The 25,098-nt window shown below is 39.0% G+C and overlaps 1 protein-coding gene across 2 annotated transcripts in view; it reads left to right on the top strand.

Annotated features, from left to right (window-relative positions):
• The first annotated feature begins 1,437 nt into the window (after positions 1–1,437).
• slc35f3b (solute carrier family 35 member F3b) overlaps positions 1,438–25,098 on the top strand; it is a 51,565-nt gene continuing 27,904 nt past the window's right edge. The window contains exons 1-3 of one of the 2 annotated variants that reach the window (XM_042432789.1): positions 1,698–1,716; positions 2,073–2,108; positions 2,708–2,922. In XM_042432789.1, the coding sequence (XP_042288723.1) occupies positions 2,712–2,922 (211 nt within the window). In that variant the 5' untranslated portion in view covers positions 1,698–1,716; positions 2,073–2,108; positions 2,708–2,711. Of the gene's footprint in view, positions 1,717–2,072; positions 2,109–2,707; positions 2,923–25,098 lie in introns of both variants that reach the window. The other variant, XM_042432788.1, reaches the window with a different exon arrangement.

Below are 25,098 nucleotides of genomic sequence, written 5' to 3'. Positions count from 1 at the left end.
ACTCACGCAAGGTAGAGCTCCACTCTTCTTGATAGCTGAAACTGCATGTACCGGGTACTGTGTAGGTTTATCTAGGGACAGAAAAAAATATACACTTTATCTAAACTTTTTGTCTTTAGATTATCTTTAGCTTCGTTACAACCAGTGCAAGGGGGGATTTCCCATGCTACAAATTTCACAATCATTTGAATACCTTGACAGTCATACGTTTTTAATCATGAGACAGCATGAAAAACTGAGTGTACTGTCATTGTTGCACATTTCGCACTTCTGAACACATGAGACAAAGACAGTCACCTGATTTCCAAGTAGATATAATCACTACCAGTGCACATAATTACGCCATTACTGGAAGCATTGCTCTGATTGGACGCAATCAACTATATCCTAGTAATTGTCTTTGATTCTGTGGGATTGAACAGAAACAAAATTTCTGCTGTTTCATTTCTACCATGCATTTCTCTGTTCACCCTCACCTTAGAAATACAGGGCCTCTTAAACTGACTGGATTGTGTTTTCAATAGTTCTGTGATATCCTGCACGATAATGAGGAATAACAAATAAAGAAAAAGTAACAACAACAATAGAAACACCAGGAAAACAACCTCTCTGGCTTTCCCTCTAAATCATTCAAGTGGGATTTGGCAATAAAAGAAAAAAGTCTAACTGATTCTCTTACAGAAATGTTCCATAATTTAGAAGAGGATAAATGAAAGTGATTTCACAAGAGATAAGCAGGGGTGTCACTGTCTTACAGATGGTGATATCATCATCAAGGCAATTATCTGATGTCTCTCTGTCCCACATTACCAAACCCTTTCATGCTTGATATATTTTTTTTAATAAAAACACCCAAAACTGTTCTGAGCCACAAATATTTTTTAGCATAATCAGATTAAAAATAAAACACTTACTCCACACTTCAGAGTAAGGTTATGCATGTATTTTGTTTTTTTCATCCTGAGCCAGTGAGACTTGCTGTGCTTGTCTGAAAATGACAGTTAAAGGGGGAAAGGAAAGAGCTCATTTGTAAAATGTGACTGCTGCAGATTGGCGTGTGCTTTGCAGGTTAGTCGTTGGACTTTTTGAGAGTACAGAGCCCTCAGAGACATAAAATTTCAGACATTTGAGACCAGCTGCAAGGGAGAGAGCTGAGTCAGGTGAGGTGCAGACTGCGATTGAGGGGTTCCCTATATTGCTCCAGACAGCAAAATCATCTTTATCTCAAACTTCACCAAAGGACACCATTGGAAGCCTCAATTTTATATTTTTGGATGGCCTCGTATAAAAATGTCATAGATGATAAGGCTCTGCTTTGGTATTTCAGATATCTGAGGCTCAAGGTATGACATTTCCTTTTCTGTATCTTAGACTCAGAATACCCACAGAAAACGATCATTGTAGATGAATCCGGCAGATGGCGCTGTTGCAGTGCCTCCAGCAACCAGCAGCATCCAGAGCAGCGCGCATCCTTTACTGTTGAAACAGTCTGTATTGAAGCTTTCCACTTCAGCATATGTTTGTAGGGGTGAGAAGGAGCAGCACGATGGTACTTGTCTCCGTCAACCCGGATGAGGATTTAGATTTACAGTAGCAGCCCCGCTCAGTGGCCTTAAGGATGTACGGGGATGGAGAGGGCACTGTGTGGGACCGGGTCGGACGGCCCCACCGGGACTGTATGTGCTACCTTGGACCTCCTACTACTTTGATGCCCATGTAAGATATTTAAACTTTTTTTTTTTTTTGAAATGCATTGCTGCCGAATGACAGAAGTAGGGACACCTGTTGCGCGCATGATTTTGCAGGTGCATCGATTGAGTAAATTGACTTTAATGGGCAGAGGTGTTGTGAATACAATTAATCTTTTTTCCCCAATTAATTTGATTGATGTTTTTAATCTAACTGAAGGATATTGCCTTATAATGTTTGCTTGGACTCCACTTTCGTCCACTTCTGTAAAAAAAAAAAAAAAAAAAAAGAGCTACGATTAGACAACGATATGGCAGCATTGGGTAACATTTTACTCACCGATTTCTCTGAGTGGTTCAGTAAAACATCTTCTGCTTTCACAGGTTGACGCTTTCATAACACCTGTGAGGTTTTATCAGGTACTTCAGAGTTTTATTGCTGCATTATTTAACGAACCTTTTTTTTTTTTTTTTTTATTGTTTTATGTTTTATCTCACCTGCTGCAAGCAAAGACACAAGTAGCCTATATATCTCCTCTCCTCTCCTCTGCATGACCAAAATGATATCTGATAGGCTGCTGTGTAGTATGAGCAGGCTGGGCGCAGTTTTGTGCTCCAGTGCCTACACAGGAAGCCCGGAGCTGTCACAAGTGTTTCCTCTCCATCTCTACAAATCACTTATGATCGATTCATTAGTTTCAAATTCCTATAAGCCTATAATATGAGTTGCACAGAACATAGTAGGCCTATACAACAGTTGCAAGACCAGTCACTTTCGTTTAATGTCTTTCTTATTGTTGCTCAGCGGACTCAGGTCCAGTGAAGGATGATGAGAGGCGCTGCAGGGGCCCTTAACGCTGGTCTCTGTGGATCATACAACACTGACTTCCCTGTTTTAGCCAAGGAGAGCTCTTATATCACCAAGTCATATTCAGACTTTATAGGGCCCCTTTCCCCTTTTTTGCCCAGAGCTCTCACTTTGTCTTGTACCACCGCCACCCCTTGTTCTCTCTTCCCAGCGGGATGCGCAAGTCGCCCGACGTGAGCCCCAGAAGGCTTTCGGACATCAGCCCTCAGCTCAGACAGCTCAAGTACCTGGTGGTGGACGAGGCCATCAAAGAGGACCTCAAGTCTTCCCGCTCAGTTGAGGACATCAACAGCGCGTCCATAGAGGAGCGGATTTTGCGGATCACCGGCTATTATGGATATCAGCCTTGGAGTGCGAGCTACAAAAGTGAGTCCAGCAATGTTGCAACACTTAACATGCATGGGGTTGTTAACTTCTGGCACTGTAGAACATGCAGTGTTATATGCAGTGGCCAATGAGATTTCAGGTAGCCTACATAGTCTATTAATGCACTGTTGGATCATGCAGCCAGGACTGGGAACATAATAATTGCATATAAAGTGTTTAAATCTGCACTAGTCTATGGACAAGCAATTGCAGGTTTCACACTGTTACTGTAAGAGTCCATATAGGATAATGGAGATCTCCCTGTTCTATTCGTTGGCCAATTAGAGACAGATTTAGACAATTTAGGGCCCCATGATGTGTCCCCCTGAATCCCAGCACTCAACTTTTTTCGATCTGTCTTTGGATCCTTTATATTAACTTGAATTAGTTGTTTATAGAAAGCTTTCAAGAGCAAGATATCTCTCCTAGATGAGAAAATAATGATGTAAACACAATGTCAGTCACCAAGATTTGCACTCTCCCTTGACTCTGAGAATTAGTTGCTAAAGCATCATTGTTGCTTCTGGTTGCCGCAGACTGTGGAGCTAATGTTTGCTTCAGTGGAGCTTATGGAGCTTGGAGTCACACAGTGGAAATGTTGCTGGGAGCAGTTGATTCTTTGAAGAAAAAAAAGGCTGTCGATGCAGCTTCTATTTCCCTCTCTCATTGTCTTTGTCTGCATCACTTCAGTAGATTTGCATCATTCTTTATGCAAAGCAATAAATGGCTGAGCTGTAACTGCTACTGATTCTGGCTGTATGGTGTGATGGGTACAGTCGTGCTTCACTTGTTTTGTGGCCATATTTTTGCTGTGGTGGTGTCAGCACAAACCACAATCAACTGTCAGTCTTTCGTTCATTTGTTTGTCATTGCTGCTCTGATGTAAGTACATTCAGTATGATTTTGCCAGCTGACGACCTTTGGCCATGAGCTGCTGGCAAATTTTGTGAATTTCATAAGAGAGACTGCAATATTAAACAGCTGCCAGGCTACTTTAAGATTCATAGACCTATACCTAACCTCTGAACACTGCAGACTTCACAGGACATGTACTGCCCAGATTTTAATTTGACTTAACTTTTTTCTTCTCTACTGATGACATGTTACGGGAAAGGATAGTCAAAAAAGGCATAATATTCCACATTAAGTATGACTCAGTTGGGGGACTGTGGGGACCATGACTCAATACTAAAATACTTTTTATTGTAAAAAGAATAGGGATATATATTCATTTTAATTTGATGAAATATAAGCATATAACACTTTATTCTGTCCCCTCTCGGGCCATCTGGGTGCCAAAGCAATGGTAGTCAAATATACTTAACACTATTGTATACATATTTATTAAGGTCTTTTGATAGACATAAGTACTTTTCATATTCTAATATACTGAACTGTTATTCAAGAGGGGCATAAGAAGCCGGGCTGTACTTCAACGGACATCCGGTTAGTCGTTGGTCACCAATACCGCTGAAATACCAAATAGATCAAATATATGAGATTTTGTTTTATTGATGTAAGCAGTAATAATCTGTTTAACCATCTAGTGTGTTTATTTGATTAGTCTGCCTAAATTCAAGCATGGAACCATGGCCATTTATCTGCAAGTCATTTACACTTAAAACTATGGTTTGAAATGATTCAAGCAACTCATTATCTATATAGCTGTTATTTTCCATTTAGCCACAAAATCATATTAGCTGTTATGGAACAGACTTGCAGTAATAGCGAGTATTGCTTGTTAGAGTGGGTTTTTATTAAACTGAATGACACAAGTGTCCATTCTCCCAAAAGCACAGACACTTCACCGTTAATGGGGAAAATTGGTTTTATTTAATTCTAAAAAACTCTGTCCATGTTAATGTTCACCTGAAAACAGACACTTCTTATTTTATATAGTCTAGTCCTTCCCCTTTAATACTGCTTTATGGAGTCATGTTGCCAATTAAATATTTCATGATGAGTTGCACTGTTGTATGAGACACTTCTCTGTGTGCATGGCCATCAGGGAATATGTCACTTCTCAATTAATTGATGCTGCATTTGCCTTTCAGGAAATGTTTGTTCAGCTTACTCCTATTTCAAATAAACTGAACCCAAAGCAAAATGAAAATCAGCCAAATCGGTTCACCGTGGCCCACCTAGTTGCAGCTGTGCTTTGTCTCACTTGTCACACATTGCACACAATTGCGTGCCATGTGTTAAACAGAAGCAGCCCACAGCCCTCTCCAACACGCAGGACCTGACTACTCAGGACCCACTGGCAACTGAGTAGAAAGCAATGGCAGTAATGGCTGGAGAGTGGAGGGCTGATGCTGAAGGCAGCCAATTTCAATAGAGGTGGGAGGCTGAGTACTTCCAGTAGAGACTGTTTGTTTCATTTACCACTAACCTTTTCCTGATTGGTGCACGTGCTCTTTCACACAGGAGTAAGCAGAGTGAGAGTGAGAGAGAAGCTAGATAGCCATGACTGAGGTTGAGGATGAAAGGTGGCTATATAGCCTGGATTTAATGTGCAACTCATCTCAATATCCTGAATACTGCAGGGATCACAAACGTGCAGGCTGCTGTAGAAGCCACCCAAGCATAAATGCATGTGTAAAAGAACCAAATACAACATGAAAACCCTGCTAGAGTGAGTCGCTTTCAAATGAGTAGTGTGCATGCAAACTCAAAGCACAATTAAGCAGGAGTTTTGCTTTTGATATGATGATTCAAGATAGGAGTTAATTATACTGCAGGTTTGTCCCTTTCATCCCAGAATGCCAGAGTTCTTTCTTCAGCCTGTGTTAAGCACATTTGGACCCGAGTATGTATGTGAAAGAAGCATCCTGCTGTGTACCTGCAGTGTCCTGGGTTTGAGTCTTGTCTGGGACTCACACTTATCTCTTTATCCATGGCAGTAAATCAATTGAGACAGAAATACAGCCAAAATGCCAATAATCAATTCTCTTCTCTGTGAGAGAAAAACTCAAAGAGGTCGTAGGTGGAGGCATTGATGTCTATATCAAAGAAAAGGTCACTGGTTACCGAGGAAAGGTTACTGGAGAAAAATATATTAGTCTACAATATCTATATGTCATAAAAAGCAACTTGAGGCTCATTATTTGATCTAGCATTCTTCTACTATCTTGTTGAACTCCATGGATAAAGATTTGTAGTTTTTTAGTTCAATCAAAGAAGCAGTTGACTGAGCAACTTGGAGCAAAGCTCCTCAGCACTAAAGCTGACTTTCACTGGCCAGCTTTGACCTAAAGTAGCAAGAAATGAAAGCAGTCCTGCAGAAATTCTGAGATAATATCTAACTCATTTATGTTCATCCACTATGGGGGATTACTTCCCCAGAATTCGAACAAAATGTCATCTTATAAAAACCTACCCATGACATGTTTAATAAAACATGAATTAATGTTCTCTTCTTAAACTGATTAGAATTTTGCCCGGACAGAGATTGAATTTATATATTGCTGCTGCGGGTTAACTATTACAGATACGAAGGTGCTCTTTTCACAGGCAGGGAAAATGAAAAGTAAAAACCTGTTTCAAGTTGCAGGAATGTCATCAGGTGATGGGACCGCTTTAAATCACCTGCAATTAAATATCTTTGGGCATTGACCTGATCTTGAAAAATGGCAGGGACAATTTAAACATTCTTATATTTTTTACAGTGCAAAAAAAGATGATTGTCATACCTGAAACAGTTTTTGTTTCTTTTGAATATTTAATGTTACTTGCATAGACAAAACTTTTGATTGTGTGGTATCCAAAAGTGAAGTAAAGTGTATGCTTATAGTTGCTCTTTTGGAAGACAACATAACATCAGGAGAGCTCTTTGCCAGTTGCATCCTTAATGCACATTTTAATGACAGAAGGTAGGTTTTTCAGTCATGAGTTAATTCCACGGTCAAATTTAGGCTGAAAAGCTTGTTTTACTTCTGATACTCATAGAAGAAAATGCTGTTTTCTAAGATTAGGCCTTTCTGAAATTGTCCCTTTAGGTTTGTCAAGTTCCACTGAGAAGCGAAACATTTGTCAGACAAAGAGACTTTGTTCTTTTCCTAATTTACTCTCACTATGTATCACAAATGTAGCGTCCCCTCTGGTGCAAATTTAGAGCTTCACGAGGCATGAAATGAGGTTGGATTCTATTTTGAGCTCAGGGTTTGGGCATGGTGAGACGCACAGCGGAGCAGGTTGGAGAGAGCCTATGTACCCCATATACACATTCACTGCTGGCAGTAGCAGGACAGCTGGGAGGGAAGGGCAAGGTATGGCCGACTGCGACTGAAAATGACTCCTTTAAACGCAGCTGGAGTGGAAGAGAAAGAAGGGAATAGTTATGCAGAAACACACTCTCGCTTGCTCAGTTCCTTACAGACAAATCCAGCTTGCAAAGATCATTGGTTACAAATTCCACAAAGTCAAATAGTTTCCTCCTTTTTACACCTACATCATTGAAGATGCAGAAATGGTAGTTTTTTTATTGACCGTATATCCTCAATAGACCACAGTGCAATGCAGCCACAAGATGTTGATTGCAACTGAAGGGAAAAACTAACCTTTTCTCACATGGAAGGACTGTTGCTCTCTTATAACACACAGCAGAGTGCAACACGCTCAAGCATGTTGTCTGAGGGTTGTGGAAAGGCACTCTGGGAAATGTTTTCAATCACATGCTGAAATAGATGAAAATTAGTGGAAAAATGAAGAAAGTGCACATAATATACAAAAGAAGTCACAGACTGATGATACATATCAGTGTAAGCAGGTAAAATTTCTCTTAATTTTGTAGCCTTGGCATTATTCAATTGATGATGTGTAAATGGTGCATTATATGAGAGAAATACTAGCATTTCAGCTGTGTCATCAAGTTAGTGGAGGATAAAATTGCAGTTTTATCCTTTTCTTTCTCCTTTTCACAGTGTGTATTAGATTGGAAGTGAAATCTCTCCAACCTTCATCAACTACATCCACATCTGTAGGCTTTATTCAAGCTAAGTGACTGCAGGCACAGGTCTTGTCATAGGCTGATGTTCAGTCAAGGGGCTAGATCACATACGTAGATACACAGAGTCAATATAACACACACACACACACACACACACACACACACACACACACAAAATGTTTCCATGCTCACATGCACGCGTTATTCACAAGGAGACAGACATTAAGGAAAAGGAGACAGCAACATTACAGTATTAAAGTAAACAATACATTACCCTGAAGAGTTTCATCTCTCCAGTGCTTCTCTGTCTTTATGCATACATTTTTAAAACACTGCTACATGTTTTAGTGATATGCATAACATACAACATACTAAAGTATATCAGTACCCAAAGGACTTGAACATCATGGTGTGTTTAATGTTTTATGTAAATGGGTTATATGACAGCGGGACACATATTTATGAGTTTTGGGTATATATCAAATCCATATGGTGCTCATTCCAATATCTGACATACTGGCTGAATGGGATTATTTAGACGTGCAGTTCTTTTTCACTTGTGGGTATTTATGTATCAATAAGCGTGTTCTCTCTGAACCCATCGCCAAAGGAGCTGAGGCATCGTCTCTATAGGAGTAGAGCTACTGAGCAGCAAATTATCCTGCTTCAGCTCACAGTCTCAGTCGACCAGAAGGACTTGAAAATCAGCAGCGAGAAGAACAAGCTCACAATTCAGTGCGAGAGATATTTCCGATGGTATCCTGTGAGCTTATCCTGATTTAAAACAAAAGTAACTACAGATTCAGTGGAACACTGCGAGCATTTTGGTCCCGTTCTGTATGAATTTAATAGGAAAATATTTTCAATTTGGTTCAACAAGATTAATAAGAATTATTTATTTCTGCAGTGTATTGTTACAGGTGTTACCATGTCATTAAAAGTTACCACTGTATCAGCACCAAAATCAAAGAAAGAGCTTTTAACTCCAACCAGTCCTCTTATTATTTCCCATGTTTCAAAAACTGTTTGAGCTGAGTAGTTTCATGTTTTGTCCTAGCGGTGCAAGCAAGGCTTCTCTGAACAAGTGTATTTTGGGCTTTTTTGTTGCCATCTCCAGTACAGAAGAAGCAGCTTCTGTTGCATAACATCACATCTATAATTGAATGCATAGATCATCACACACCTGCTACAGAGGTCCTTGCTTGTGCCCAGTGGACTGGAGGATCTGCAAATCAGCCGTCTGACTCTGAAGAAAAAAAAAACCCCATCTTGTCTCTTTTAGCTGCTTGTCTTTGCTGTCAGTGTCATCCAAAGTGATGGAGATTACTGACGATAGAGGGGGGCGGCTGCAGAGGAGCAAATGAGACAGCCAGTTCAGAGAGGGCTTGGAACAATATTGTAGAAAAGCTTTGACTATTTCTCAGAGGAACCTTTTGGTATTTTTTTTTTGCACAGGGACACTTTCCTTGATGGAAAGCAGAGTGGTAAATATATTGCATGCATGGACTTGTGGAGCATCTTTATATCTTATGTAATAGTTGAGACAACTGGTTGCCTTAGCCTGGTATTGTTAGTGCTTGTGTTTCTCAGAATTAATTCTGAAGACAATAGTAGTAACTGAATTGCAGCTGTAATGCTTCGTCCTCAGCGCTCGCTCTTCCTTGAAATTGAAATCCTGCCAGTTTATTGCCAAATCCTGTCCTGCTGTCATCCCTCTCTCCTCCTCACTTCTTTTATCTGCTGTTAATTAGAAGTTGTGAAGTGATGACTCCTACCTCTGCGTAATTAATCCCTGGTCTGCTGTGGCCATACACAGCACATCATTGTCAGTGTTGGCCACAGAAGAGCAGTACTGAGGAACAGAGTGAGCAAAGTGTAAATGGGGTTGTGCTAGTAATTAGGAGGCTTATCTGGACATCTTGATGGGAGAGGGTGAGTATTGATGGCAGCTAGCAGCACTGATACACACAAATGCAAGTCCTCACCTGCTGCGATTAATTAGTCTGAATCTGTTGGCCAGTTATTAAATTTTGAATATAATTTCGTGTCCATTATGCAGTTAGAACTAGTGCAGACATCGTTTAATACAACAGAGAAAAGGGTTCAAAAACTAGGCATTCTTGACGCTTGCATTTGTGCCAAGTGTGGAAAGTGTGGAAAGAGTAAAAAAAAGAAAGAAACAAAAGTCAGCTCTATATTTAGCTCAGTCATGTAGTTTTAACATTGGTTTGGGCAAAAAGTATCAACTGACCTAGTTATGAAAAGTTTGGCACCACTTTTCAAGATTAACTTTATTGTCATTCACACTATACACAGGACAAGTGCACAGCAGAACAAAATTATGTTGCATCTGGCTCAAGAATGTAAAAATTAAACACTAAAAACTGACAAAAGTAAAATATAATAAGTTAATCATATAAACATAATGTAAACAACCACGAGTGTATTGCACACAATGAATAAAATGGCACATCACTGAATAAAAGCAGTTACTAGGCCAGGACAGTCTGAGTGTGCGTGCATGAGTCAGTGGATGCACGGATGTGATGTGGCGGCGAGGGGGGGAGGCTCTGGGAGAACCTGGCAGTTCTGCACCGTATGCCATGGTATCTCTTGCCGGAGGGCAGAAGGGCAAACAGTCCATGATAGGGATGAGTGGGGTCCCCGGCAATGTTGGTGGTCTTGGTCAAGCAGCGTGATTTTCTCAGCTGTCCTTACCAATCTCTGCAGGGACTTCCGGTCTGAGGCATTGCAGTCTCCATACCAGAATGAGATGCAGCTGGTTGGTACACTCTCTAAGCAGCCTCTGTAGAATGCGGTGAGGACGGGAGGGGGGAGGTGTGCTCTCCTCATCTGTCGCAGGAAGTACAAGCGCTGCCGGGCTCTCTTGGCTAGATATGAAGTGTATAGGGTCCAAGTCAGGTTGTCTGTAATATGCACTATTTGCTAGAGCAAGCCTACCCTTCTCCATTTCAGATTTTCAATCATATTAAACCTTTAGAAAAAAATTTAAGCATATTTTGCCTTTTTATGCCAGTTTTGCATATCCCATCACCATCACATTATCTTCCTGCGGTTATATTGCTTTTCATAATCTATATTCCCCAAGCATTATGTAGGCTAGGTGTCAAAACTGGTGCATGACCGACGGCTGACCTTTTTGCTGCATCTGAGCCTCAGATGGTACTGAATCCAACACTAATCCACAGGTGTTAGTCACACTGTTTCTTTTTCTGATGATTAGGAGGCATTCCAATTAGAGAGATGGAGTATGGCTGCACTGAGAAAACATTAGAGAGTCGATTGGCAAACAAGTTGTTGTGTAGTAGGCAGTTATACTGAGAGTACAGTTATACTTGATTTCTAACTGTTTTATTACCTCACTAGTGTTTGTTAAAGCCACGTTACTCAATATTTTTATATCATTTTTGGGTCAAATTAGTGTGTGTAATGGAAGAGGGGTCGTACGTAGTGGCAAACTGAGAGAATTACAGTGCCTTTTAGTGTATTTCACCTCATTGTTTTGATTTTACAGCCACGACTTTAGTCGTTTGATTCACTCTCACTACTCTCATCCATGTCATTTACAACTGGAGCAAGGCTGTTGCTTTAAGTGAAAAAACTCCTATCAACGCACTGTGTGCTACCTGCCCAGCACCAAACAGCAAAAAGACATAGTTAGAAACTAGCTGTTCAAGCTAATATAGTATTTAGCAGCTACAGACCCAAACATTTTTCTCAGGAGTGGGTGGAGATCCAAAAAGAGCTAAAAGTTAATATTGTCAGGTATTGTTCAGTGTTATTGCATGTCTCTTGGATCTGTAGGGAACTGCTGGCTAAAACATTTGTCATAAAATTTTTATAATGGGATAAAATATCAATACTGTTCTAACAGCTTGTTCTGCTGACCCAACTGCCCCTCAACCCAGAAAAAAACAATCAATTAATGGTGCTTTTAGATTTATCAGATGGAAATGAGTGAGCCACTTCTGAACACGGCCATTTGTTTCAAACATGCGTCTACTGTATATTAACGCAATAAATTATGTGATATATTGTTGTTGTGAAGGGGTCTTGTAGTAAACATTACATTACATTGTTTTTCACAAAGTGTCTTGAAAGGATTCTTGTACATCTTTTGAAGAATCTTTATGCACTCTGACTGATGTTCTCAAGCATTACAAATATATCAAATACATGTAAAGGCCAAACATTGGCGAATAGAAGCATGAATGGTTTAACTGCTAAAAACATTACATAACATTAAAATAGACAAATGTTATTACAAAACACACAAACAAATATATTCGGGAATGGGACGTTAGCAAGAAAGCAGCTGGTGATTCTCATTGGTAGACAGTTTGATGATATTAGTGTGACTCAGACAGTTTGAACAGCTGAGCACATTAAACAAAAAACCATGTAGGAGGATGTACGACTGCCGCAATAAATATCACACTCGTTGTACACCCCATGAATCATCATACAGTCCTTCAGATAATCAGAAAATAGCAACCGCAATATAATCATTTCTCAGTAATGACCAACATCAGTCAATTTTCCACCTTCAAATCAGGAAACAAGGCAGTAAACATATTGTAAACAGTGAGTAAACATATTGTGTATGGTCTGCCTCCTCCAGGGTCAACGCTCATCTTACCAGCATTAGTGATTCATGTTTTTTCAGAGGCTGACAGTAAATAGGTGGTGACTAATTCTTGGAGTGTTAATTCATGTTTGTTTTAAACCTGACACTTTGTCCTTTTGGATAAATGATGACGAGAAACAATTGCACAAATAGTTCAGATGGAGGAGGGATGCATTGATTGACTCATTGACCTTAAGTTATGTTGACGCTTAAATTTATGTGGGTGAAAATTACTATTATGCTTGATTGTATTGTCAGCAAACTGCGCAATGCTGCAGATTTCTGTCCAATGTTCAATGTTCCTTGATAGATGATTTGTCTGTGATTAGGCTATCTGCTTGCGTCAGTTTAAAACCAGGCAAATCACTATTAAAACGTAGTTACATTAAACAGATTCATAACAATCAAGACTACTGTATATGCAGTAAATGCAGTGATTTTTAAATATATATCATGACTTTTTTGAGGTATTGTTTTGTATCAAACCACAATATTTTCACATTTTTGATTCTCATACATAGATTGCAGTTTGGTATGATACTCTAGTTGGTTCAATGAATACAGTGAAAATCAAATTACTTAAAATTTTTGAAACAACTTAACCATTGACCCACTGACAGTAACTGCTGTGTTGCACCACACAGCATCACTTTATGATACCAGCGAGCATTGCATGCTAGGATTACATACGGTCCAGATACAAGACTTTGCTGGTAGCAAAGATGCAGAAAGCCACAGTCACAAATAGTTTAGCCTTCAGCAGCACTCCTTGATCTTCAACTGTTTGCTTTTTTCCAGGTATCCCATGTTTGACTGTCCTCAGATCCTTTGTGTAGGCTACAGGAAAATAATGAAGAAGAATATAAAAATATTAGACTTGCAAATCTAGTTTGATTCTCTACTACGATCCTCTTTGAAGATGTTCTATTATTATCCTCTCTTCTTCCCTGCACAGTCATGCGACATCTGCTCACGCCAGCTACAGTATCTTCATATTTCACACACTGTTTGTCTGTTTTCATTTGTCCGAGTGGCATTTCCAATATACTGTATGTGGGACTGAATTTTTGCAACAGGGTGAGAGTGGTAATCCATCTGGTGCATACTCTTCAGCTTAAATCTATTCCAGTCCCATTCTCTGTGTCCTTCTTTGCCTCCACTATTTGTCGTAGTCACTTTCCTTTTTAAGGTAAAAGCAGGTGGGGAGGTGGAGAAGAGAAAGTGTTCTGCCGCCACTGCAGCAAAAATTGAGCGGGCTCAGCATGTGGCTCTTGAGATTAATTTGGAAAGGGCCTCTGTTGTCTAAAGCCAGAGAGAAACAAACAAGAGCAGCCATGCATGGCGGGTGGAGAATAGTTCTGTGAAGCAGCCTCATTTGTGGTTGTTTACTTAAAAGTCGGTATTAACTGTTAATGATGTAAATTTGGAAAGTGTTGCAGACCTGAGCTAAATTTTCAGCCCACAGTATAATACGGTGCTTTAGGTGTGTTGGTTCATGCTGTGGTTGGGAGAAGCATGTTTTCAAGTCTGTCCTGGCAATGATATATAAATGCAGTGCTGTTGCTAATGAGGTTTATCAGGGTCAGAGCTGTGCAGAGACCTTTAGAAGGGCAGATGCTCAAAGTTAAAGAGGGGCACATGGAACAAGATTTTAAAACACCATACAACAACATAGTTTACAGCATAACCTGTTGAATTATAGCAACCCATATTCAAACAGAATGTAACATGGAATAATACAACAAACCACATCATGTGACATCATAGTCCCCAACCCAGTGGAATCAGAGGGGGACTATGATTCGCTTTCTATTGTGTGTGTGTGTGTGTGTGTGTGTGTGTTCTGTTGGCACCTATTAAACATCTCACAGCCAAAGGCAACATTCTCTGCAGGCTGGATGAGGCACACTGAGAGCTGAGACCGATAACGGCCACAGTATATATTATAAACTGTGAGGTCCGAGGTTTTTTCATTGTAAGGGTGAATGAATGGCAGGATTAGCCCAAGGCTTCAAATATTTTTGTCTGAAGGACTCAGTTGGTAATGTTTGACTGAATGGCATATAAAACAATTTGCTTTCAAAATCAAAAAACTGCTGAGTGGTGAAAAGGCTGGTCCTTTAAAGATATTTAGCGCATATTGTTTCTAAACAAAGAATATACTTTTGATATGGTGACAGTCTCTCTGATCCAGAGCATAACATGTAGCTCTTCAAATCCCATATTTACAGAGACATTTCAAAAAACTACAAGGCATACAACAACTGGGATGGAAAGGAAAATGAAAATGGAAAATCTTTAAAGACTATAAAATATGGCTAAAAATAAGTTAAAAAGTAGTGCCAGAGACAGTTAGACAAAACCACACAGCTATAAAGTCTTATCTTTAAAGAAACCGCACAAGTTAGGTGCAAGCACCTCATGGCTGCCATTTCATAATTTATTTTAATTTAGGTCTTTGTTTCTGCAAAAGTAAGAAAAGATTCTGAGATCTATATTTATCAGTTCCAAGCAACACAGTGGAAAAATATTTATAAATCCTTGGACATCAGTTGCTGTATTTCAGAACATGTTTTGGCTGAAATACCTTATTGAATGTTGGAAATTTAATTGTTCTAAAATGTCACTGAATAAAGACTCAACTTTGTAGGATTCTTTAATATACATTTTTCCAACCAAAATGAGAGCAAAATGAACTGTGATATATACAGTGCTTTTCTGCTACTTCTGATTCTAGTCAGCATGTATTCAAGGTTTAAAACAATAAGAAACATCCATTGAGCTGGGATGTGTCATTCTCAGCTGTTACCAACATACTTTTGTCAGGAATGGGAAAATGGTCTCCCAATTTTTTTTTTTTTTTTGCCAGTGTTTCACCTATTTCGTTAAGATACAGTTACTGAGGTCAACAACCTTTTAACAGCTTAAGAAAACATCATGTTACAATAATAGTAGTAATAGAGTTGTTGTGTAGTGTTAATATCTATATTAAAAGAGCTCTAAGTCCTTTTATAACAAGTTTCAATCTTGTCCTACCAGAAGAGTAATTCATCTAGATACAGGTGTAAGTTCCTTACCAGTTTTCTTACTTTGAATTTGTTCATGTCTCTCCATCACCTGACACCTGGGTTGTTTCACATGTGCTTCTCTTTCCTCCTTAAACTTTTTCTTTAAATCTTGAGTCAGTCTTTACTTTCTCCTTGTTTTTCTTTCCACACCATTACATCCTGCAATTCTTCCTCACTTCTGTCTCCTCCTGATTCCTTCATTCACTCTGGAAATGTGAAAAGCCTTCCTTTTAAAAAACAGACAGAGCATGAAACAGAATTTTAAATTGTATGGTATAATTGTGATTGTGAATGCATCAGTAGTCAAGCTATCTAAACTATCAAGCTACATTAACATTATGTAATGTAAAGCAGCAACACCAGATAAATTGGATGGTTAAACAATACTAATGTCAATTTAAAAAACTTCTGCTCCACTGAAGAGTTTTTGCTTCTTACCTAGTTGTATTTTGTCTAACAGATTATTATTTGATGCTGCACATGTTAATGTCATATATCATCCTCTGAGCTCTGATTCATTCATCTGTCTCATGAAAGTGGATCCGGTCTGCCTTCTAGCTTTAGCACAGAGGGTTTGTTTGTTTGTAACACCAGCGTAGCAGGAGTGGGTGGTGGTTTGTTGGTTGCTCCTTGTTAACAGTAACAGCTGCCTCCATGTTTCATACGAGGATACAATGTTCAAACGGAAAACAAAATGAGCACTCATTTTGTTACAACAACAGAAGCTACAACAGAAACTGTGGTAGGAAGCTGATCTAGCCACAGCTATAAAGCAATGGACAGTCTGTTTAAAGCTAAACAAAAGGGCAAACATCAAGGGGCAAAGGGGCTTGATCAGGGTTTGTAAGGGAGGAAGGGCAAAATGGGGGCGGAGGGTATGCCCCCAAGACACAGCTTGGTGGTACCAGTGGAGGGTCAGATATGTTTTCTCACAGAGCTTCCGCACTGTCATTCTGCATCACTCTTCATTGCGAAGCATCTTCACTATTTTGTCACTGACTAAAGCCTGGGATTGACCAGGCGATGTGATTTATGATGTGATAGATTGACACACAAGCTACTGTACATGTGTGTGTGTGTGAGAGTTTCCTCCTGAAAGAGGTAAGGAAGTCTGAACCGATCTGTCAGAGAAAGAGGATGAGGCTCTGAAGAACAACAAGAGAACCAACTGGATGATAGAGACCCCCATACTGCCTCTGTAGTTTGTGTAGGCTGTGATAGGCCAGCTAATTGCTATGTCTGCACAGAAAAAAATTATCATCGGTGAATATTGGTCTGTTTTCTCTGAAATTGTTCAAAGGGGCGTATTTCTCACTGAACACTGCAGGCACTTTAATCCTTCTTGAAAGTTATCTTTTGGTTTCATGGGCTGGTTAGACTGAAATTTAATTAACATGGATGAAAATTTGGACTACAACCAGCTGTAGATAGGTGTCACCAGTTCAAATCACAAGAAATGCGAAATTGAAATACATAATATTATTATTACGTCAATAACACATTTGTAAGTAGTGCACTGTTGTCTAGCACAATCTCTCAATCTCTCATTCCATCTCATAGATTATTGGTGTGCTCGCAGGAGTATCACTAATGACAGTGAGAATATAAGCATTCAATTTCATTTGTAATGCAAAAGCCATGAGCAAGCGCATCAGACCATCTCTCTGGTTCGTCACTGCATGGAGAGTTTCATAAATAGTGAACAATGGCACTGTGTAAGCATGGAGAACTCCTCAGCTGACAAGTTTTCACAAGTCCTGACTGTCTCAGATCTAAAGCGGTCTCTATGCAGTACACTACAAACTGTTCAAGATGATGAGCAGGACATGACTTAAAAGATATTTTATGTTTCCCCTTTCATGTACTCGTTCAAAGCAAAACAACTGTCAGGAAGATATTTAAGTTTTGTGAGCGAGATGCTGTTTAGTTTGTTTTTGCAAATGTCAACACGGAAGAAAAGGTGCATTTTAGATTTTTTATGGTTTTATAAAAAATGACAAAGTAGAGCTGGGCAGTAATTTATTGTTATCATTTATCATATTTTAGTATAATCACATCAAGATCTGATGATATTGTCACAACCCTGGTGTCAAAATTGGAAATAAGCAATGCATGTACAGGAATATAGCTACATAATAGTATGTATTTATACGTAAATATATAAAAGAGTTGCAACTAAACTATTATTTTTAATAACTGATTAATCTGCTGGTTAATTTCCTAATTAATCAATTACTAACTGTAAAATTGTAGAAAATAGTAAAAAAAAAAAAAAAAAAAGTCCAAAAGACATTTCATTTACAGTTTGCAGCTAATTAGTTTTCTATCAATCAACTATATGATTAATCAACTAATTGTTTAAGCTCTAAATTACTTAATTTATTAATTGAGATTAATTTTCTGTCAATAAAGTTGATTAATTGATTAATCAATTTATCATATCAGCACTAAAAATGTTTATGATTGTTGTGATGGTTGGTTTATATCATATCATATCTCTCTGTCCCATGAAAACAGTTTAGTTTTCCAGATTTTCTCATTTTCCTACATCTGAATAGAAGTGAGTAAAAACGTCCCGCTTCATTTTGCACTGGTTTCATCTGAAAGTTTTGGTGTCACATAGTCTTACAGTCCTGACACAGACCCACAATCTTTTCTGTGAGAAGCACAGTTGTACGGCCGGATATGAGGATTTAATTTAAGTATTAAATCAAGAGCTCTGTGACGGGGCTGTAGTCAGTCGGTGCGAGTTGTGATAGCCAAGGGAGCGAGTCTTCCCCATGCATGTCACTATAAGTCATTATTATAACCCCCAGCCCCCAGTGTACAAAGTATTCAACGTGGGTCAAGAAATCAGGCAATTAAGGGAGCTGTGGACATGGATGAGAGCCGACAGCCAATGGGGGAGTGCAGAAGGAGCCAGGAAGGCTTGAACCTCCTCTCCCCCTCAGGGAGCTGACTGGTCCACATCCCTCATCCCACTACATGTACAGAACAACCACTTAATCACAATGCTTATTCAAATCAAGCCAATGCACAGGCCTCCGTTTGCTCAAGTACTGACTTTGCACAATCTCTTCACAGTTTAAGGACAGTACTATGATAGGACTGTTGATGACTGAATATTGTATTGAACATTTAAAAAGCTCTGTAATTATAATTGATTTTTTGTCTCCAGTGGCTGCTAAAAATATGGGGTTGAAAGCGCTTTTACTGTCTTTGACCCAGAATAAACATGGTCACTGTGACAATATATTACTTTAAATATTAGTAGAATTAATTTGGGTGTGAGGGCAAGTGTAATGTTTCTCACAGGTTATTGAGTTCATTATGCTGTCTACTGTAAATAAGAGTTTTCTTCATGCACTCAGATTTTAAAGGCTGATTCTATTCCCTGTCCAAATGATGCAAACGAGCTCAGACACAGACAATACACAACCTTTAGATGTAGAGCACCTCTCTTCTTTTCCTGAGTGTGAATTCAGGGTAATTACTGTGGAGAACGGAGAATGTCTCCAGGTGACATTTGACACCCATATTGCTTACACCACACTTATTATAAGGAGACTCTAATGAGAACAGCTCTCATAGGAATGATAAATTGCCTGATTTTTGGCGATTCCATCACCAGCTGATGAAGAAAACAGCTCTTCCATAAACCCTATAACAAGTGCACAAAGCTATGCGTTCACGACTTTGGCAACGCAAGGGCATCAAGTTCTATTTTTGTCCAACACTCGCTGCTCACTATTTGCCTGGGTGCTCTAGCTGTTTGAGGTTGGACTGAGAAGTGGAGACAGAGGAGAGAAAGAGTGTGAATTTTACACTACTGACAGCACACACACCTGCTCCTGGCCTTTTGAAGGGCCTCCAAACACCTGCTGCTGTGGTAGATGGAAAGATAGATTCGCTAGTGATCAGAAACCAGCTTGATCAGTGTTGAAAGCGACTTGGCTGGACCCGGCATCCAATTGAAACACTTCAAAGACAAGAGCTAACAGATCTGGAGCTCAATGAAAACGTGATTATACAATGCAGAATTAACACCCTTTTTCCATTAGGCAATCAATAAATACCATTCCCCTCTGAGAAAGACATTCATATTGTTATTGCTGCAACTGCCAACTGTATTTAACTAGTTTCTTTCCTGGTGTTTGGACCTATTCCCTGGCTTTGAATTATTTACCACAAACGGCAGAGTCCTATGTGCAATTTTTGTCAGTCTGCCACCTTAATTATGTTCAAGTAAAATGATTCATATCACCAAATTGCTGCGTAATTGAGGGGTAGAGTCCCAGGTGTATTATTTTACTGTTATTCACTGGTCACATTTGTGTACAAGATGTTCACACAATTCTGTCAGCAGTCTCCATGGCACCATCAAAGATAGAGATTAGTTGAATCCCTCCTTTAGGGTCTCATGTTGCTGGCAGGGAGATGGTCAGGCTGTTTCTGAGTAAAGGTGGCAACAGGTCCTCTTTTTCCGCAGTAGGATACTGGGCCTGGTCTCTGCTCTGTCTCCGATAATGATCTTTTCATCGGGTTGTTTAGGTGATTTAATGAAGAGTTGCAGGATGGCCTGGCAGTTAGTGAGGTTGTTTCCAAACTGAGGGATCCCATGTGTAGCCATACATATTAAAGTACCTTTCATCAACATAAATAACCACTCATTTCTTCACTTACAGCTGAATAATAACACTTTTATTAAGCAGTAACGCACTAGCTTTTCAGTGCTGCATCCCAACTAGAGAGGGGAAACAGAAGATTTCCTGCTTGAGGGATCAATAAAAGTATATCAAAAATTCAGAGAAGAAAGAGATTTTGTGCAGCCTTGTGGATATTCTTATTGCAGATTGCTGTTCATGTTAATTAACCTCAGCTAACTTCCTGGATGTAAAACAACCTGCAATGCACCACTACATAAAAATTGCCTCATCCTCTGTGATAAATGCAGACATTGCCCTGTAGATGCCTCAGACATGCAGAAGGTAGATAAAATACACATTCCAAAAGGACTTAACTTTGAAGTAAGTGCATCATTACAACACATATATAACAGTGGGTCATAGGATGAAAGCATATAATCCCCTACATCACTTTTCCCATGTTTCCCATGCAGTTTTACACATGATTTGGAGCTCCTTTTGAAGCTTGATTATCAAAGTACTTCTCATGAAACATGCTTTTTAGCTGACAAATATTGCTAATTGTCATTCAACCTGGTGTAACCCACCTTTCTAGCAGTGTTTTTTAAATTAATTCGAATTCAATTCAATGTTTTAATTTAATTTAATTTTAAAAAGTTATGTAAAGATAAATGTAATTTTCCATGATATGATTCCATTTTTTACACACACTGTACATGGCTGCTAATAGAGTTGTCAGTGCCTTTTCAGGTCCATCTGGATTTTCTGTAGCCTTTTGTCACCTCAGTATGAAGGAAAAAAAAACAAATCCCAAATCAAAAATGGGAGCGAGTGCCTCACAGTGTGACCCAGCGCTAACAACATCTTCTGAAAGGATAAGAAAGAGAGGCGAAAGTGAGAAGTGATCACAAAGAGCTGCCACAGTGTTTGTTAGTATTTTCCACCTCTGTGTATGTGTGTGCGTGTGTATATACTTTAGTGGTGTGTTCATCTGGGCTATATATATATATATATATATATATATATATATATATATATATACACACACACACATATATATACATATACATATACATATATATATATATATATATATACATATACATAGCTATAACGGTATTGTATATAACAGTTGTGTTCTTCTATGTGTCAATGTCTGTTTGTGTTAAAGTGTACTGTGAAAGTCTGTGTCTGTGTGTTCTGTATTTACTGTGCATGTGGGTCACTGTTTCATCACCTTTCATTACTGCTGTCCCACTTTTTGCTCTATTGCTGGGGTGTAAATTTGATTTCTTGGTCATTTTTCATCCAGACCCTGAGCAAGGGTCTTTATGTCAAGTTTTCATCAGTAAGTACATGTGGTCACAGTGCCCCCTGCAGGCAAAATGAGGCTCTGCAGTGTCAGAATATGTCATTTACAGAGATGTGTTGAAAATTGTAGATAATTAGACACAGCAGCACCACACATAACTACCTTTTATTTCCATTTTCTAATGGATCATATGCTGATAGCAAAAAACAGCAACATCATACGTTACTTTTACTATTTTTGACATGGTAGTGTTGTATCTACTTGGTGCTCTGCTATAAGAGCTAGGCATAACTAGAACAAAATGTACCATTCAGGAGTGTAATTTTTTTGTACAAGAATGAGAAGAATATGCAGAAAGAAAAGATTATATAACATAATATGTTAGAACTCCAAGCTTTTCAGACTCAGGTAATAGCTTGATATAAATGCAAGTGGCAGCGAGAAGCTTTTGGAAATGCTGCCCCATAATTACAGCAATTGAGAACAGTTTTAACAACGTTAAGTACAGTGAGATAAGTGCTGTTTAAAGAGGAGCCGATTCAGCAAAACAGCTGGAGGGGTTTTTCTATTTCAGAACCACAGACAGACCCTCACCCTCTGAATGTTAAGAATGCATAAAGTATAGAGGCAAATATTGGACAGGTGCAAAATGAAAATCAAATTTACAAAGAAATTACAATTACAATTAAATTAGTTTTTCAGACTATATTGCCTGCCGAGTAAAGCCTGTTAAAGATGAAATAGTCATTCTATAGCTTGACAACAGAGGGAGCTGGCAGCATTTATATTTTCTCTATCTCATCTCTCATCTTGCTGTTTTCATTATGTTTGTCATTACCATAACAGTGACACTAAGTGATGTCTAAGGAAATCAAAACGAGTACATAATGATTATGGCTGCATTATTGTCCACTGCATTTACTGTACAAAAAAGCAGTGTATGCACTAGTGTATGTAAATAATACAAGAGGTAATCTGTTTCTTTTGAAGGTGGGTCTCTGTCATATTTCCTAAAGATAAGGTTCACAAGCAGCCTCCAATTTGCCTGCCTATGTGTCAAGTCCAATTTTGACTCCCTCTTGTTTGGTATCATTGCATCAGGTACTGGTCAGAATCATTCTCATCTCAGTTTCAGCATCTCTGCCCTCACGTCTTTCAATAAACAAGGGCCTCTACTGTACCACAGTTGTACTAGAAACATCTGCACACAGAACTTTTACTCATCACATGTTGTGGCTCTGAAATGACCTTAATTGGAAATGGGAAATGTGCTGCCGGGGGAAGATTCCTCTAGTGGGATGTAAATTTAATGGAGACTCACTCTCCCTGATTAAACATGAGCCACCGGGATAGAGTGTGATTACAAGGGCTATCACCAGGTATTAGAACTTGACGGCATTTAATAGATGCTGCTGGACTTTATTAGCTGTGGTTGTAATTAAGAGGAATTCCCGCATTACTTCATTTTAAAGCGGCAGCCAGTCTGACTCCTTCTGTCCTCCTCCTAGACAGCTCTGTGCTGTGCTTTGAGTGGGAGGAGGTCACAAGCTCTGTGACCTGTACACTCCTCTGTCAAACAAGCACCCAGTCAGACTGCTTTGGGGTTGTTTTTTTTTTGTTAGACTGCATATGCGGAAAAGTCAATGTAGGAGCTGGAACTATTAGTTGATTAATTGCTCCATCAATCAACTGAAAATGAATTGACAGCAATTTTAATAACCAATTAAGTCGTTTCTTAAGCAGTTCCAGCAATTCACTAGTACCAGCTTATAAAATGTAAATATATGATGGTTTTCTTAGTCCTCTATGATAGTAAACTAATTATCTTTGGGATTTGGACAGCTGGTTGAAAAACCTGGATGCAGAGACTTTCTGATGGGCATTTTTCACTATTTTCTGACATTTTACAGAGCAAACAATTAATCAGTTAATCAAGAAAATGATGTTCAGATGAATTTATAATGAAAATAATTGTTAATCTGTGTGAGCGTTGATGTTAATGTGTTGTTTTTTTAGCATCGCTGATACTTTATGTAATTACCATGTGTAGTTTAGTGAGCCATCCTGCCTTCCATCTATGGAAAGTTTGGAACTTGATGGAGCTGCCACTGATACCTTACACATCCAGCAAATGAGCTAAGCTACTGGAGGCTAATTTTGTTCTCAGCATACATTCAGGCCGCACAAAAAGAACACACAAAAGTGAGTTTGTCCCATCCTGAGTACACAGGAAAAATTTAAATTCGCCCCCAAAACATAAGATTTCTTTGATGCAGTGTTTGTTTTGGGGGTTGACCATATATACCACCAACCATTGTGGACAGTGACATCACCAGAAAGTCAAGCATAACTTGATTAAACTGGAATCCCTTTGAGTGCTTTAACAGCGTTTTTACCATCAAGCCATATATAATTTCATGCTGTTCTTCTCCAGGAGAGACAATTTATTACATCAATGCACAGAGGTTTCCCCCAGACAACTAGGAATGGATTTGCAAACAGTTTTCTTGATGATTATATTTTATGTGGAAATTCTCTTTTGATCACAACAAAATTTCAGCCTATATGCTAAAGGAATTTCACTATGAGATCATTATTGCGGTTGCAGTATAAGTTACAGCTTCTGAGTATAAGGTTTCACATGCGTTTGAAAGATCAATACAAGTGTAGGCCACCATGTACTGTAGCTCTATAATGTACCTAAAATGAAAAAGGTGTTTGGCAACTATTTTCTCCCTCCTACCCCCCATGGGAACCCACTGAGGCTATTAATCCAATAAACTGCTGTTGGTTGCAGTACCTTGACAGCCGCTTGCCTCCACAGATGAGCTGCGTCTGCTGTGAAGATGTATGGGGCCCAGGGAGAGGAAAAGTTAATTTGACTTGACCTTTCTGGTATTTGAAACAAACTGTTATTTAGGACTTGATGCCTCACTTCTCACGCCCTGGGAGCTGTTATTAAGTGTGAGGGCAGCCAGACAGACTCCTCTTCAGTTTTGTAATGAACCCCCAACTTTCATGTTTATTGCTCTGCCACCCGTTTTCCATGCTGAGCACGAGCCAGAATTGAGCTGGACTGGAACAGTGGAGGAAGAGATGGTAAAGATGAGATTTAAACTTAATTAAAACTTTTTTTCTAGAGAGATGCAAACACTGAAAATCTCTCTTCAGTTTACTTAAAAGAAAACACTTCCGATATTTGGTATTACTGTAATATTAATATACTATATAATAGTATATTCATAGTTATATTAAAATGTATTGATCTATTTTGTGTACCTAGCCTCATCATCTTTGCTTATAGTGCCAAATCTGATTACATCTGATCACTTTAATGAATTGGGAAAAGCCTAAATAAGTAACCTAAAGCTGGTTCATGAGTATTCATACAGTCATTATATAAGTCAACCACTTTGGTTCATACTGAAATATCTTAACAACTAGACATTGATGGTCCCAAGAGGAGCAACCCTATTGACATTGGTGGCCACATGACTTTTCCTCTGGCGCAAACAGCAGGCTAACACTTTTCGTGGAATATTTTGACATATACT

This window comes from Thunnus maccoyii, chromosome 14 (genome assembly GCF_910596095.1).
Source record: "Thunnus maccoyii chromosome 14, fThuMac1.1, whole genome shotgun sequence".
In the NCBI taxonomy this organism is placed as follows: Eukaryota; Metazoa; Chordata; class Actinopteri; order Scombriformes; family Scombridae; genus Thunnus; species Thunnus maccoyii.
The sequence above is the reverse complement of the archived record's forward strand: the minus strand, read 5'-3'. Positions and strand labels throughout refer to the sequence as shown.